At 41.3% G+C, this 13,691-nt stretch overlaps 1 protein-coding gene across 3 annotated transcripts in view; it reads right to left on the bottom strand.

The window, feature by feature from the left end:
- Positions 1 to 13,691, bottom strand: part of WDR59 (WD repeat domain 59) — a 104,784-nt gene that overhangs the window by 80,776 nt on the left and 10,317 nt on the right. For all 3 annotated transcript variants that reach the window (XM_023556684.2, XM_064273777.1, XM_010596821.3), the window contains exons 2-3: positions 10,474 to 10,523; positions 4,853 to 4,988 (exon numbers count right to left, since the gene is read on the bottom strand). In XM_023556684.2, coding sequence (XP_023412452.1) covers positions 4,853 to 4,988; positions 10,474 to 10,523 — 186 coding nt within the window. The remainder of the gene's footprint in view (positions 1 to 4,852; positions 4,989 to 10,473; positions 10,524 to 13,691) is intronic.

Here is a 13,691-nt window from a genome sequence, read left to right as displayed (position 1 = left end):
GATGAGCCCCCCAGGTTGGAAGGCACTCAAAAGACAACTGGGGAAAGCTGGCTCCTCAAAGTAGAGTCGACCTTAATGACGTGGATGGAGTAAAGCTTTCGGGACCTTCACTTGCCGATGTGGCACGGCTCAAAATGAGAAGAAACAGCTGCAAACATCCATTAATAATTAGAACCTGGAATGTATGAAGTATGAATCTACGAAAATTGGAAATCGTCAAAAATGAAATGGAACGCATAAACATCGATATCCTAGGCATTAGTTAGCTGAAATGGACTGGTACTGGCCATTTTGAATCGGACAATCACATAATCTACTATGCTGGGAATGACAGCTTGAAGAGGAATGGTGTTGCATTCATCGCCAAAAAGAACGTTTTAAGATCTATCCTGAAGTACGATGCTGTCAGTGTTAGGATAACATCCATACGCCTACAAGGAAGACCAGTTAATACAACTATTATTCAAATTTACACACCAACCACTAGGGCCCAAGATGAAGAAACAGAAGATTTTTATCAGCTGCTGCAGTCTGCCAGGTCCTTCATCCTAGTCTGTCTTACACACGGACCTCACCAGATGGAACACACAGAAATCAAATTGACTATGAGAGACAATGGAAAAGCTCAATATCACCAGTCAGAAAAAGGCCAGGGGCCGACCGTGGAACAGACCACCAATTGCTCATATGCAAGTTCAAGCTGAAAATGAAGAAAATCAGAGCAAGTCCATGAGAACCAAAATATGACCTTGAGTACACCCCACCTGAATTTAGAGACCATCTGAAGAATAGATTTGAAGCACTGAACACTAGTGACTGAAGACCAGACAAGTTGTGGAATGACATCAAGGATATCATCAATGAAGAAAGCAAGAGGTCATTGAAAAGACAGGAAAGAAAGAAAACACCAAGATGGATGTCAGAGGAGACTCTGAAACTTGCTCACGAGCGTTGACTAGCTAAAGCAAAAGGAAGAATTGATGAAGTAAAAGAACTGAAGAGAAGATTTCAAAGGGCGTCTCAAGAAGACAAAGTAAAGTATTATAATGACATGTGCAAAGAGCTGGAGATGGAAAGCCAAAAGGGAAGAACACACTCGGCGTTTTTCAAGCTGAAAGAACTGAAGAAAAAATTCAAGCCTTGAGTTGCAATAGTGAAGGATTCTATGGGAAAAATATTAAACGACGCAGGAAGCATCAAAAGAAGATGGAAGGAATACACAGAGTCATTATACCAAAAAGTATTAGTTGATGTTCAACCATTTCAAGAGGTGGCATATGATCAGGAACCGATGGTACTGAAGGAAGAAGTCCTAGCTGCTCTGAAGGCATTGACTGGCAAAAAACAAGGCTCCAGGAATTGATGGAACATCAACTGAGATGTTTCAACAAAGGGATGCAGCGCTGGAGGTGCTCACTCGTTTATGCCAAGAAATATGGAAGACGGCTTCCTGGCTAACTGACTGGAAGAGATCCATATTTATGCCTATTCCCAAAAAAGGTGATCCAACCAAATGTGGAAATTATAGAACGATAGCATTAATATCACACGCAAGCAAAATTTTGCTGAAGATCATTCAAAAACGGTTGCAGCAGTATATCAACAGGGAACTGCCCAAAATTCAGGCTGGTTTCAGAAGAGGACGTGGAACCAAGGATATCATTGCTGAGGTCAGATGGATCCTGGCTGAAAGCAGAGAATACCAGAAGGATGTTTACCTGTGTTTTATTGACTATCCAAAGGCATTTGACTGTGTGGATCATAACAAGTTACGGATAACATTGTGAAAAAGGGAACTCCAGAACACTTAATTGTGCTCCTAAGGAACCTCTACATAGATCAAGAGGCAGTTGTTCAGACAGAACAAGGGGATACTGATTGGTTTAAAGTCAGGAAAGGTGTGCGTCAGGGTTGTATTCTTTCACCATGCCTATTCAATCTGTATGCTGAGCAAATAATCCGAGAAGCTGGACTATATGAAGAAGAACGGGGCATCAGGATTGGAGGAAGACTCATTAACAACCTGCATTATGCAGATGACACAACCTTGCTTGCTGAAAGTGAAGAGGACTTGAAGCACTTACTAATGAAGATCAAAGGCCATAGCCTTCACTATGGATTGCACCTCAACATAAAGAAAACAAAAATCCTCACAACTGGACCAATGAGCAACATCAAGATAAACGGAGAAAAGATTGAAGTTGTCAAGGATTTCATTTTACTTGGATCCACAATCAACAGCCATGGAAGCAGCAGTCAAGAAATCAAAAGACGCATTGCATTGGGCACATCTGCTGCAAAGGACCTCTTTGAAGAGCAAAGAGGTCACCTTGAAGACTAAGGTGCACCTGACCCAAGCCATGGTATTTTCAATTCCTTCATATGCATATGGAAGCTGGACAATGAATAAGGAAGACCAAAGAAGAATTGACGCCTTTGAATTGTGGTGTTGGAGAAGAATATTGAGTTATACCATGGACTGCCAAAAGAACAAACAAATCTGTCTTAGAAGAAGTACAGCCAGAATGCTCCTTAGAGGCAAGGATGGTGAGACTGCATCTTACATACTTTGGACATGTTGTCAGGAGGGATCAGTCCCTGGAGAAGGACATCATGCTTGGCAGAGTACAGGGTCAGCGGAAAAGAGGAAGACCCTCAATGAGGTGGATTGACACAGTGACCGCAACAATGAGCTCAAGCATAACAACAATTTTTTTTTTTTTAATAACTTTTACTAAGCTTCAAGTGAACGTTTACAAATCCAATCAGTCTGTCACATATAAGTTTACATACATCTCACTCCCTACTCCCACTTGCTCTCCCCGTCTTGAGTCAGCCCTTTCAGTCTCTCCTTTCTTGACAATTTTGCCGGCTTCCCTCTCTCTCTATCCTCCCATCCCCCCTCCAGACAAGAGCTGCCAACACAATCTCAAGTGTCCACCTGATATAATTAGCTCACTCTTCATCAGCATCTCTCTCCCACCCGCTGACCAGTCCCTTTCATTTCTGATGAGTTGTCTTCGGGGATGGTTCCTGTCCTGTGTCAACAGAAGGTCTGGAGAGCATGGCCGCCGGGATTCCTCCAGTCTCAGTCAGACCATTAAGTTTGGTCTTTTTATGAGAATTTGGGGTCTGCATCCCACTGATCTCCTGCTCCCTCAGGGGTCCTCTGCTGTGCTCCCTGTCAGGGCAGTCATCGATTGTGGCCGGGCACCAATTAGTTCTTCTGGTCTCAGGATGATGTAGGTCTCTGGTTCATGTGGCCCTTTCTGTCTCTTGGGCTCTTAGTTGCCGTGTGGGCTTGGTGTTCTTCATTTTCCTTTGCTCCAGGTGGGTTGAGACCAATTGCTGCATCTTAGATGGCCATAACAACAATTTTAAGGATGGCGCAGGACTGGGCAGTGTTTCATTCTGTTGTGCATAGGGTCGCTATGAGTCGGAACTGACTCGACGGCACCTAACAACAACAAGAACAAGAGGCCAAGGATGCTTTTCATCATCCTACAATGCAGAGAACAGCCCCGAACCATCAAGAACTACCTGGCCCGAAATGTCAATAGTGTTCAGGCAGAGAACCTCAGGATGAAATGATCAGGGGCTACGGGTAGGAGAGGAACTAAAGGCCCAGAGGCATAAGCTGACAAGAAGAGCACTCTTCCTAACACATGGATAGAGGCTGAGAATGGAAATGCAGTAGACTGACTTGCCCTCTTCTTTTTCAGAACAGCCCCAAAAGCCAGGTAAACCTCAGACATCCGTGTTTAAAGTCAGACTCTGTTATGGAAGTGACTGGGAAAAGCAGCTTTGAGTTCCTTCTAACGCTGACAGTGCTGCTCTTCCCTCTTTTCTCAGATGCTTTCCCTTCACAGCCTAGCATTCCTGACCAGAACAAACTCAGCACCACGAAATGGTCCCATCGTCCCCTAGTTAATGAGGATTCCCTTAAATACTATACTTCCTGCCAAGGGCAAAAGGAGCAAAAGGTTTAGATCTCTAATTGTTCTAGAAGAATGAAACAATGATCTAGAATCTGGCGAAGGATACCAGAGATGATCTAGCCCAGAATGTTTTTTGGGTGATGAAAATCTCAGAAAACCTAAGAAAAACTACGCATTTTTTCCCTGGAAAAATTCACATATACGTAGGCACATAAAATTTTTTTTTTTTAATTCATGGAATTAACCAATCTGATGAATCACAATCAAGGAGGAATCTCTCTCTTCCTTTGAATAAAAGGGTGTATGGAGTCTTCCGGACCCTTCTGAAAGCAGTGAAGGTCAACCCTAGACCAGCTCACCAGCAGTCTCCTGATGTCTCACAGTGCAGCTGGAGGAACCTCCTTCAAGGTCACTTCTTTCACCCTTGGCTACTCAAACAGCTGCTGATGAAAATGGGTCTCCCCACACATACATCAAGACTGCAAAAATGGAGGCATCTACCTGCTCCCTTTCATAGCCTGGATTCAATCTCTACAATACAAGGTATGATACCCATGGTACAGCAAACATTTTCATATATGTTTTTTAATCCCCAATTTGCCTCTGCTTTTCTTTTACAGCCTGGAAACCCTGGGGGCGTAGTGGTTAAGTGCTATGGCTCCTAACCAACAGGTCAGCAGATCGAATCTACCAGGCGCTCCTTAGAAACCCTGTGGGGCAGTTCTACTGTGTCCTATAGGGTTATTATGAGTTGGAATCAACTAGACAGCAATGGGTTTTTTCTTTTAGACATCCAGACTTCTTTTCTGACTCAGCAACAAAGGCTGCATCCTCCTCTTTACATAGGACACAGACCTGCCAGCACCAGATCACACCTTAAAAAGCTTTTTTCTCTACTCCTTAAATGAGCTCACCGAAGCTGCAAGGTAGTGTGCAAAGCTGTCATGAGGATTCCACTGCACAGCTCCAATGTCCCACTTGCTCTGACGAGAGATCTTTCGGTGACCTTCAAAAGGGGCATCTAGATTAACGATGTACAAGAATCGGCGGCTAGGAGAACAACAACAAAAACATATAAAACATTAGCATTAAGATAGAAAAGCATATTTGGAATTATATGAGGTTTGCAAGCAGTGCTCAAAAAACAAACAAAAAAACACCCAGATGTGTATGACGTTTATCTACCCTGAGAGGCATGCAAGTGATGAGAGTCACAGTGATTGTTAGGCAAACAAGGGTCATATAACCGGTGAGAGTCTACTCCAGAGATGGCCTTCCCTACCATATTCATCCATGAAAAGTCTAACCTCTTCCTACCAATTCAGCTTCAACCATGCCCTAGCCTTTTCCAATCCCCAGTTAGGATTAATTCCTGCATTCACAGGACTTCCACTGCATGGTTTGCATTTAATTTCGGCATTTATCTCTGTAGCAGAACTACTAATGTTAAGGGTCTCATCTGGAATCAACACGTGTTTGGAGTATGGACCATGTCATGACTATCTTTGTAACCCCCATGTCACTAGGCACAGTGCTTTGCATAGTAAACATTCGATAAATATATGTTGAATTAAACACATCACTCATCACTTAGCCAAAGATTCTAGAGAAAATCTCAAATTTCCTTGCAATTCGACTACCTGGTAAAGGGAACTAAATTAAATCTACTAAAAGGGGAAACAATAACCCAAATTAATAATAAAAATAACACACAAAGTGTCTTGGTGTCAATCAATATTAAGGCTTCAAAAACAGTCATGTTCAATGTTCACCAACTTTCCTTTTAAGTAAAAACCCCTTGGTGTATGAATCAACATCTCTGCAGCCATCAGCCATTGATTTTTTGTTAGAGAGCATTCCAAGCTCCTGGATATCAATGTGGGTAAGTAGGCTCAATAATGAAAGATTAATAGCCCCTGCTCACAAGAGAAAGGAAATGGAAAGTTAAAATAGAATGTAAAACTCTAGGTGGTAATAGAAACCCCAAGGAGGGATGGTTAAGGGAGAAGGGGGAAAACACAAGTAAGTCACAAATTTACAGAACTTCTAAGACTTCTAAGGAAGTTAGCACAGAACAAAGATCTATTACCTCTGAACTCCTGTGAAGGAATCACCTGACCCTGTGGCAGGCAGGCTGGCATCTTCCCATTAGTAAGAAAAGCAGTAAAGGGTTAATAGCTATACATTTGGGGTATGGATCAATAGGGGATTTCAGAGAGATTAAAAAGGATATATAGAAAGCAGAAAGTGGGCACTTCAGGATAAACATGGCTGATCGAATATGTGTTTATCTTCATTCCCCCCTGAAGTCCCACTAAAAGTTTAAAAAAAAAAAAAAAAAGGTAAAACCCTCAAAGAAAAAGATAATGAGAGAGGAAATGAAAAGCAGATGGACAGGTGGTAATTGACCTACGGTGAGAAAGCCAATGCCCAAGTGCCTGCAGATTGAACTGGGAAAGGAGCTCCCTCCATCACAGAACCCCAGGATGGCTGGGGAATTGGAGGCTTCAGTCTAACGGCAAGAGCAAGGAACAGGGCTGGAAAACAAAAACCAGAAGAGAACAAAACAAAGAGACTCATTTGAAACAACTCTCAGGAGAGAGGTTTTTGTCTCCCCATGGAGCCAAGTGGAAGGTAGGACCTATTAATTACTAGAGAAAAGAATCCAGAGAAGACTGGACCTGGAACAGAGGCCCAACAGAGGGTAACTGTAAGGGGCTATACTCAAAACAGGGGCATGAAGTGAAATGTGAGACTCTCAGGTCTTCCCTACTCAGCACTCACAAGGCTAGGCTTTTATTCTTCAGACAGATTGGAGGATTCTTCTCAGGAGAAAACTGATAAAAACATTTTCAGCCCAAGGGAAAAAAAAAAAAGCAAATTAGCAAACAAAACCCTAGAGATAATTATATTTGGGCATCCCCCAACAAAAGGGTCTGGTTCCCACCTGATCTCCCTACAGTGACACCCACCATCAGCCCATGTAAACAGAGGCTTCAATCACTCTTTAATATTAACAGAGAAGCAATGCTCATCAGCCATTAGAGGAAACCTGAAAAACACACCAATACAATCAAAAGAACAAAAGGAACTTAGAGGAACAAGAATAATGCAGAGGAAAGGAAAAATTATAAATATTCTCAGAGAGGTAAGAGAAGACAATGTTAAGAATAGAGACCAAAAAAGAGCTCTTAGAAATTAATAGTTGATATTAAAAATCTGATAAAAGGAGTAGAAATTAAAGTTGAAGAAAACTCCCAGAATGCAAAACAAAGAGAAAATGATCAGAAGAGAATTCATGTAGGATATTCAACATTAATTAAAGGAGTTCCAGAAAGAAAGAATGAGAAGAGAAAATGGAGGGAAGGAAATTATCAAAGGCATAATGGAGGAAAATTTCACCAAACTAAAAAACAGAGATGTCCAAATTGAAAGGGCCTTCCATGGTACTAAAATATATTCTATCGTAATCTGAGTAGTAGTCACATGTGTATATGATCATATGGGTATACATATTTATAAAATGTATTTGAAGTGGTCATTCAAGGTTAGTGCACTATACGTACTTTTTACTATGTATAATTTTAAAATATAAAAAAATGAAATGGAAAACTTTGGGCTCGTGCTGACAATAAAAGCTTAGATACTCTTAGATATGACACCAACAGCACACACAACAACAAAAATAAATTGGCCTTCATCAAAATTAGAAACTTTTGTGCATTCAAGGACTTTATGAGCAAAGTGAAGAAATAATGTACAAATTGGGAGAAAATATTTGGGAACCATACAACTGATAAGGGTTCAATATCTAGGCTATATAAAGAACTTTCACAACTCAACAACAAAAAGACAAACAACTCAATTTAAAAATAGGCGAAGGACTTGAATAGACATTTCACCAAAGAAGATACACAAATGGTTCAATTTTTCATTAGTCATTAGGGAAATGCAAATCAAAACCACAATGAGATATTGCTTCACCCCCACTAGGATGGACAGTATCAGAAAAATGGAAAATAATAAGTCCTTGGCAAGGATGTGGAGAAACTGGAACCTTCATCCATTACTGGTGAGATTATAAAATCAGTGCTGTCCCTGTAGCAAACAGTATGACAGCTGATCAAAAAAGTAAACAGAGCTATCACATGACCGAGCAATTCTACTCCTAGTTACATAACCAAAAGAAATGAAAGCAGGTACTTAAACAGAGACTTGTACACCAATGTTCACTGCAGTATTGTTGACAATATCCAAAAGGTGAAGGTAAAAACAACTCAAGTGTCCATCAACAGATGCATAGATAAGCAAAATATGGCATATCCATACAATATTACTCAGCCATAAAGAGAAATGAAGTTTTGATAACATGTTAAGACATGGTCCTGGACAGAGCTGGAGGAAAATGTAGAACAAGATTCTAACCTGCAAAAAAAGGCAACTTACTGGCCTGACAGAGACTGGAGAAACCCCGAAGAGTATGGCCCCCAGACACTCTTTTAGCTCACTAATGAAGTCACTCCTGGGTTCATCCTTCAGCCAAAGATTAGACAGGCCCATAAAACAAAACGAGATTAAAGGGGCACACCAGCCAAAGGGCAAGGACTGGAAGGCAGGAGGGAAAGGAAAGCAGTAATAGGGAAAGTAAAGCTGGTAAAAGGAGAGTATTGATCAGTCGTGGGGTTGATAACCAGTGTCACAAAACAGTACGTGTACTGTTTAATGAGAAGCTAGTTTGTCCTGTAAACCTTCATCTAAAGTGCAATTAAAAAAAAAAAAAAAAAGGACAGCATCTGGAGCATAACAGGTGCTCAATAAATCATAGCTGTCATTTAAAAAAAAAATACAAACTAAGCTTTTAGCAACCTATCCTATTAAAAAAAAAAAAAGAAAAAAAAAAGACCAGACTTACTGATCTGACAAAGATTGGATAAACACCTAGAGCATAGTCCCCAGATACCTTTCTAGCTCAGTAATGAAGTCACTCCAGAGGTTCACCCTTCAGCCAAAGACTAAAGCCGGAGGGGATGGGAGAACTGGTAATAGAGTGTTGATATGTTGTGGGATTGGCAACCAATGTTACAATATGTGTACTAGTTGTTTAATGAGGAGCCAGTTTGTTCTGTAAACCTTCACCTAAAGTACAATAAAAATAAATTTAAAATAAAAATGCTACAACAGGGATGAACCTTGAAAACATTGTGCTAAGTGAAGTAAATAGATACAAAAGGACAAATATTGTATGATTCCACTTACATGAACTATCTAGAATAGGCACATGCATAGAGACAAAAGTTTATTCCTGATTACTGAGGTGGAGTGGGGAGTGGTAAATGAAGAGGTATTGTTAAAGGGGTACTGAGTTTCTGTTAAGAGTGATAAAAAATTTGGAAATAGATAGTGGTGATGACTGTACATGGTGAACGTAATTAACTTCACTGAATTATACACATCAAAATGGTTACAATGACAAATGTTTTGTTATTTACACTTCACCACAGTAAAAATGAAAGAAAAAAAAAGGAGTTTGAGGCAGAAAAGAGACATACCAGTTTTTCTTTATGTTCCCAGTGTAAAACAAGAAAACGGTAACAATAACTGTCTTTGGGGAGGGGGTCAGGGCTAAGAAGGAAACTGACTTTTCCTTGCATACTCTTTTGATCTATTTGTTTACCACGTGCATGCATTTTTTTTAAGGTCATTTAAAACGAATTTAAAATAATAAGTTAATGGAAAAGAAAACACGAATTGATTTGTAAATGGGTTCACAAACAAATTGATAAAAAGTACAGCTCAACTTGGGAGGCAGGGGGAGTAATTGAAAGCAATTATCAAAGGGAACCCTGACCATTGAATTTTATCATACTGGTACAACATTAGGGTTATTATCAAATTCCAACTGTGGCTCTTAATGGCCAAGTTCATGAAAAAAATGTTGAGACAGAAAGCACTACAGAAATTATGTAATTCAATTCCTTCACGAGAAAACTGAAGTCCAGGAAGGTCAACTGAATAAATGTCCAAAAAAAAACCCCCAAAACCAAACTTGTTGCTGTTGAGTCAATTCCAACTCATAGCAACCCTATAGGACAGTGTAGAGCTGCCCTTCAGGGCTTCCAAGGAACGGCTGGTGGATTTGGACTGCCAACCTTTCAGTTAGCAGCCAAATGTTTAACCACTGTGGGGGCCCATAATTAGTGGCATTACCAAACTAGAACCAGGTCCCTTCCATTCTACTAAAACTACCTGTTAGACCATACCTGATGGCATCTTTCAGGACAGTCTGTACAACAAACAGAACATAAAAATTTCAAAATCAAACTACCATTCACTGAAATTTCAAAGGATTTTTACTGCTGTTAGGGCAGAGACAAAAGTAAACTACAAATAACCCCTGCAAGTACCCCTGAGGTCAGTACTAAACCCCATAATTGTAATTCTTAAATATAAGAGTATGTTCCATTTTCCCCCAAACCTCGTGATTTGCAATTTGTTCCCAGAAATCATGGCAGGGGAAGTCTAAAAACTCACTTACCCAGAAAGCACTGCATGCTGCCCAAGACAGTCCACAGACATCGCCGTCGCCTGTTACAAAGAACACAGATTCAGTGCTCCAAGCAAACCAAGCCCAAGTTAGGGGAGAAAGGAACTCGCTTTTGACTTTTCTGCTTCCTATCTCCCAGGTAGTCCCTGGCTAGCAATAACTATTAATTAGCCCCCTACTAATTAATGGATACTTTCAATTAGTGGATACTTTTACTCCCTTCTAGTTCCCATCTTAAATCTCACGTTCACTGTTGACAACAGAGCAGCGGTTACCTGTTACCACCCAGACCAGGACTATACACAACCAAGCTACTGCATTCTAAACTGAGGAGCCAGAGGTCCTGGAGACCTTGGGGAATCTGCCTAGCTCAGAGCAAACGGCAGCTACTATGCACAAGTAGCCTCTTCCACGCAAAACTTAGCCTGAGACCTCCTCCCTCGCATACACAGACATATACACACACACAACACACTCATCCATGCCTTTCCAAAGGGCATGGATTCCGTCTGCAAGCCATTCGGTAGTTGGTAATATTCAAATGCCAGCCCCATTTCATCCAAGATCATATTCTTATCATTGAGATGCCCAGTTCACATTCAATCTGAAATTTCTAGCACATTTTACTGGTTCCCATTTCCCAGGTCCCCCAAGTCCTAGGGAGCACCATCTTTACAGGATCCAATGTCCAATTCCCAAAAGACTACACTGAGTCAAATAAGTTGGCATTCAGGAGGAGGCATGAGGCTGATTTTAATCATGGCAGGGGACAGCCCTAAATTCAAATCCTGCTGTATCCTCATGGCATTACCACGAAGCAGTTTGTATGTTTATTTGGTTATTAAATGCTCTAAGTCCTTTCCAAGAGACTATCAAGAAAGAATCCATTTTGTACTTTCTGTCACAGTCAAAAAAGGAAACAGAAATTCTCTCCCGTACCCTCACTGGCCTTATTCACTGGTTTCTCACACTTGTACACCCTCGAAAAACGTGTCATGGGTAATATCGGGGACAAGAAGCCAGAGTACTCTCACTGGAGGCTGGAAAAGTGATTAATATGCATCCTTCATTCCACTAAAGTCATGTACAGAGAAAAGCCCAGCTGGAAAGGCAGGCGGCGAAACGAGATGTCATTTCCAGAACTCTTCTCCTATGCAAGATTAACGGTAGAAAAAGAGGGCAAAACGATAGATAGCTGTAGCCAGGGGTAGTAGTATAACCTTTCCAGAGGGTGTGTGGTAGGCAGAATCCTAAGACGGCCCCCAGGATGCCGGGCCCGTGGTGTACATACACCTCTCAGTTTATTCTATCAAATACTAATCTGGGTACAGCTGTGAAGGGATGTTATAGGTATAATTAAAGTCTCTCGAATCGGTTGACCTTAAGAGAGAGAGACCTAATTACATGAGCTCTTTAAATCTAGATGTAGAGGTCAGAGACAGAGGAAGTCAGAGAGATTCAAAGAGCAAAGGATTCCACACAAGGGAGATTCTCCGTTACTGGCTTTGAAGATGGAGGGGCCTCATAGCAAGGACCTGAGAACAGCCTCCAGGAGCTGAGACAAAAAAAAAGATCGGCTGCCACTGAGTCAATTCCAATTCACAGTAACCCTGTGCACAGAGCACAACTGTACTCCACAGGGTTGTCAGCGGCTATGATCTTTCAGAAGGAGATCACCAGGTCTTTCTTCTGAGGCACCTCTGGGTAGATTCAAATCACCAGCCTTTTGCCAAAGTAGCTGAGAGTGACCCCTAAGTGACAACCAGCAAGAAAATAGGGACCTCCAGTTGGTATGACAAAGTTTAGTCAGAAAATGTTCTGCATCCCACTTTTATAAGTGGCATCTGGGGTCTTAAAAGCTTGCGAGCGGCCATGTAAGATGCGTCAACTACTCCCAACCCACCTGGAGCAAAGGAGAATGAAGAATACCAAAGATACAAGGAAAATGTTAGCCCAAGAGACAAAAGAGACACATAAACCAGAGACACCATCAGCCTGAGACGAGAAGAACTAGATGGTGCCTGGCCACCTACCACCAATGACTGCCCTGACAGGGAACAAAACAGAGAGTCCCTGACGGAGCAGGAGAAAAGTGTGGTGCAGAACTCAAATTCACACAAAAAGACCAGACGTAATGTTCTGAGACTAGAGGAACCCCAGAAGACATGACCCCTGGACTCTCTGTTAACCCAGAACTAAAACCATTCCTGAAGTCGACTCTTCAGACAAAGGTTAGAAGGGACTAAAAAACATAAAGTAATACACATGAAGAGTGTGCTTCTTAGTTCAAGTAGATACACAAGACTAAATGGGCAGCTCCTTGGAGGTGGGATGAGAAGGCAGAAAGGGACAGGAGCTGGTTGAACAGACACAGGAAACTGGGGTGAAAGGGGGAGTGTGCTGTCACATTACAGGGATTGCAACTAGGGTCACATAACAATATGTGTATAAATTTTTGTATGAGAAATTAACTTGAGATGTAAACTTTCACCTAAAGCACAATAAATAAATAAAAAAAGAAAACATGGACCTCAGTCCTACAATTCCTAGGAACTGAATCCTACCAACGACCTCAATGAGCTTGTAAGCGGATTCTTCCTTAGCTGAGTCTCTAGATAAGGACACAGCCAGTTGATGCCTTGATTCCTTGTGTGGAAGCCCTGCGAGATGCTGAACAGTGAACCCAGGCATGTAATACCCAGACTTCTGACTTACACAGCTGTGAACTAACAAATGGGTGTTGTTTTAAGCTGCTAAATTTGTGGTACACAATGATAAGAGAATAATGGGGGATCAGCATAGTCCAAAAAAGGCATGCCCTTTGACTCAGTAATTCCACCTCTGGAATCAACCCAAAATATAGCATAAGTTTTATAAAAAGAACTGTATATTTCATGTTATCTTCAGGTAAATTATATTTATCAGTACAATTCTGGAGGCATTACAAAATGTCATGGAAAAATACAGGAGCCATAACTGCAAACACAATATCATAATTCACTGTATCAGGAGAAGTTATTTTAAAAGGGGGGGGGGAACACCTAACTTATCTTTCCCCTCCCCTTCCCAAGAAAACAAAAAGAGGCCAACATTGTGTTTGTAGGGACACATTATGGAAGGTTATGCTAAAACCACACCAAATCAAACTCACTGCTGTTGAGACAATTCTGACTCACAGCAATCCTATAGAACTGCCCTATAGGGTTTCC

This window comes from Loxodonta africana, chromosome 21 (genome assembly GCF_030014295.1).
Source record: "Loxodonta africana isolate mLoxAfr1 chromosome 21, mLoxAfr1.hap2, whole genome shotgun sequence".
In the NCBI taxonomy this organism is placed as follows: Eukaryota; Metazoa; Chordata; class Mammalia; order Proboscidea; family Elephantidae; genus Loxodonta; species Loxodonta africana.
Note: the sequence above shows the minus strand (reverse complement) of the source record. Positions and strands in the feature narration are given on the sequence as shown.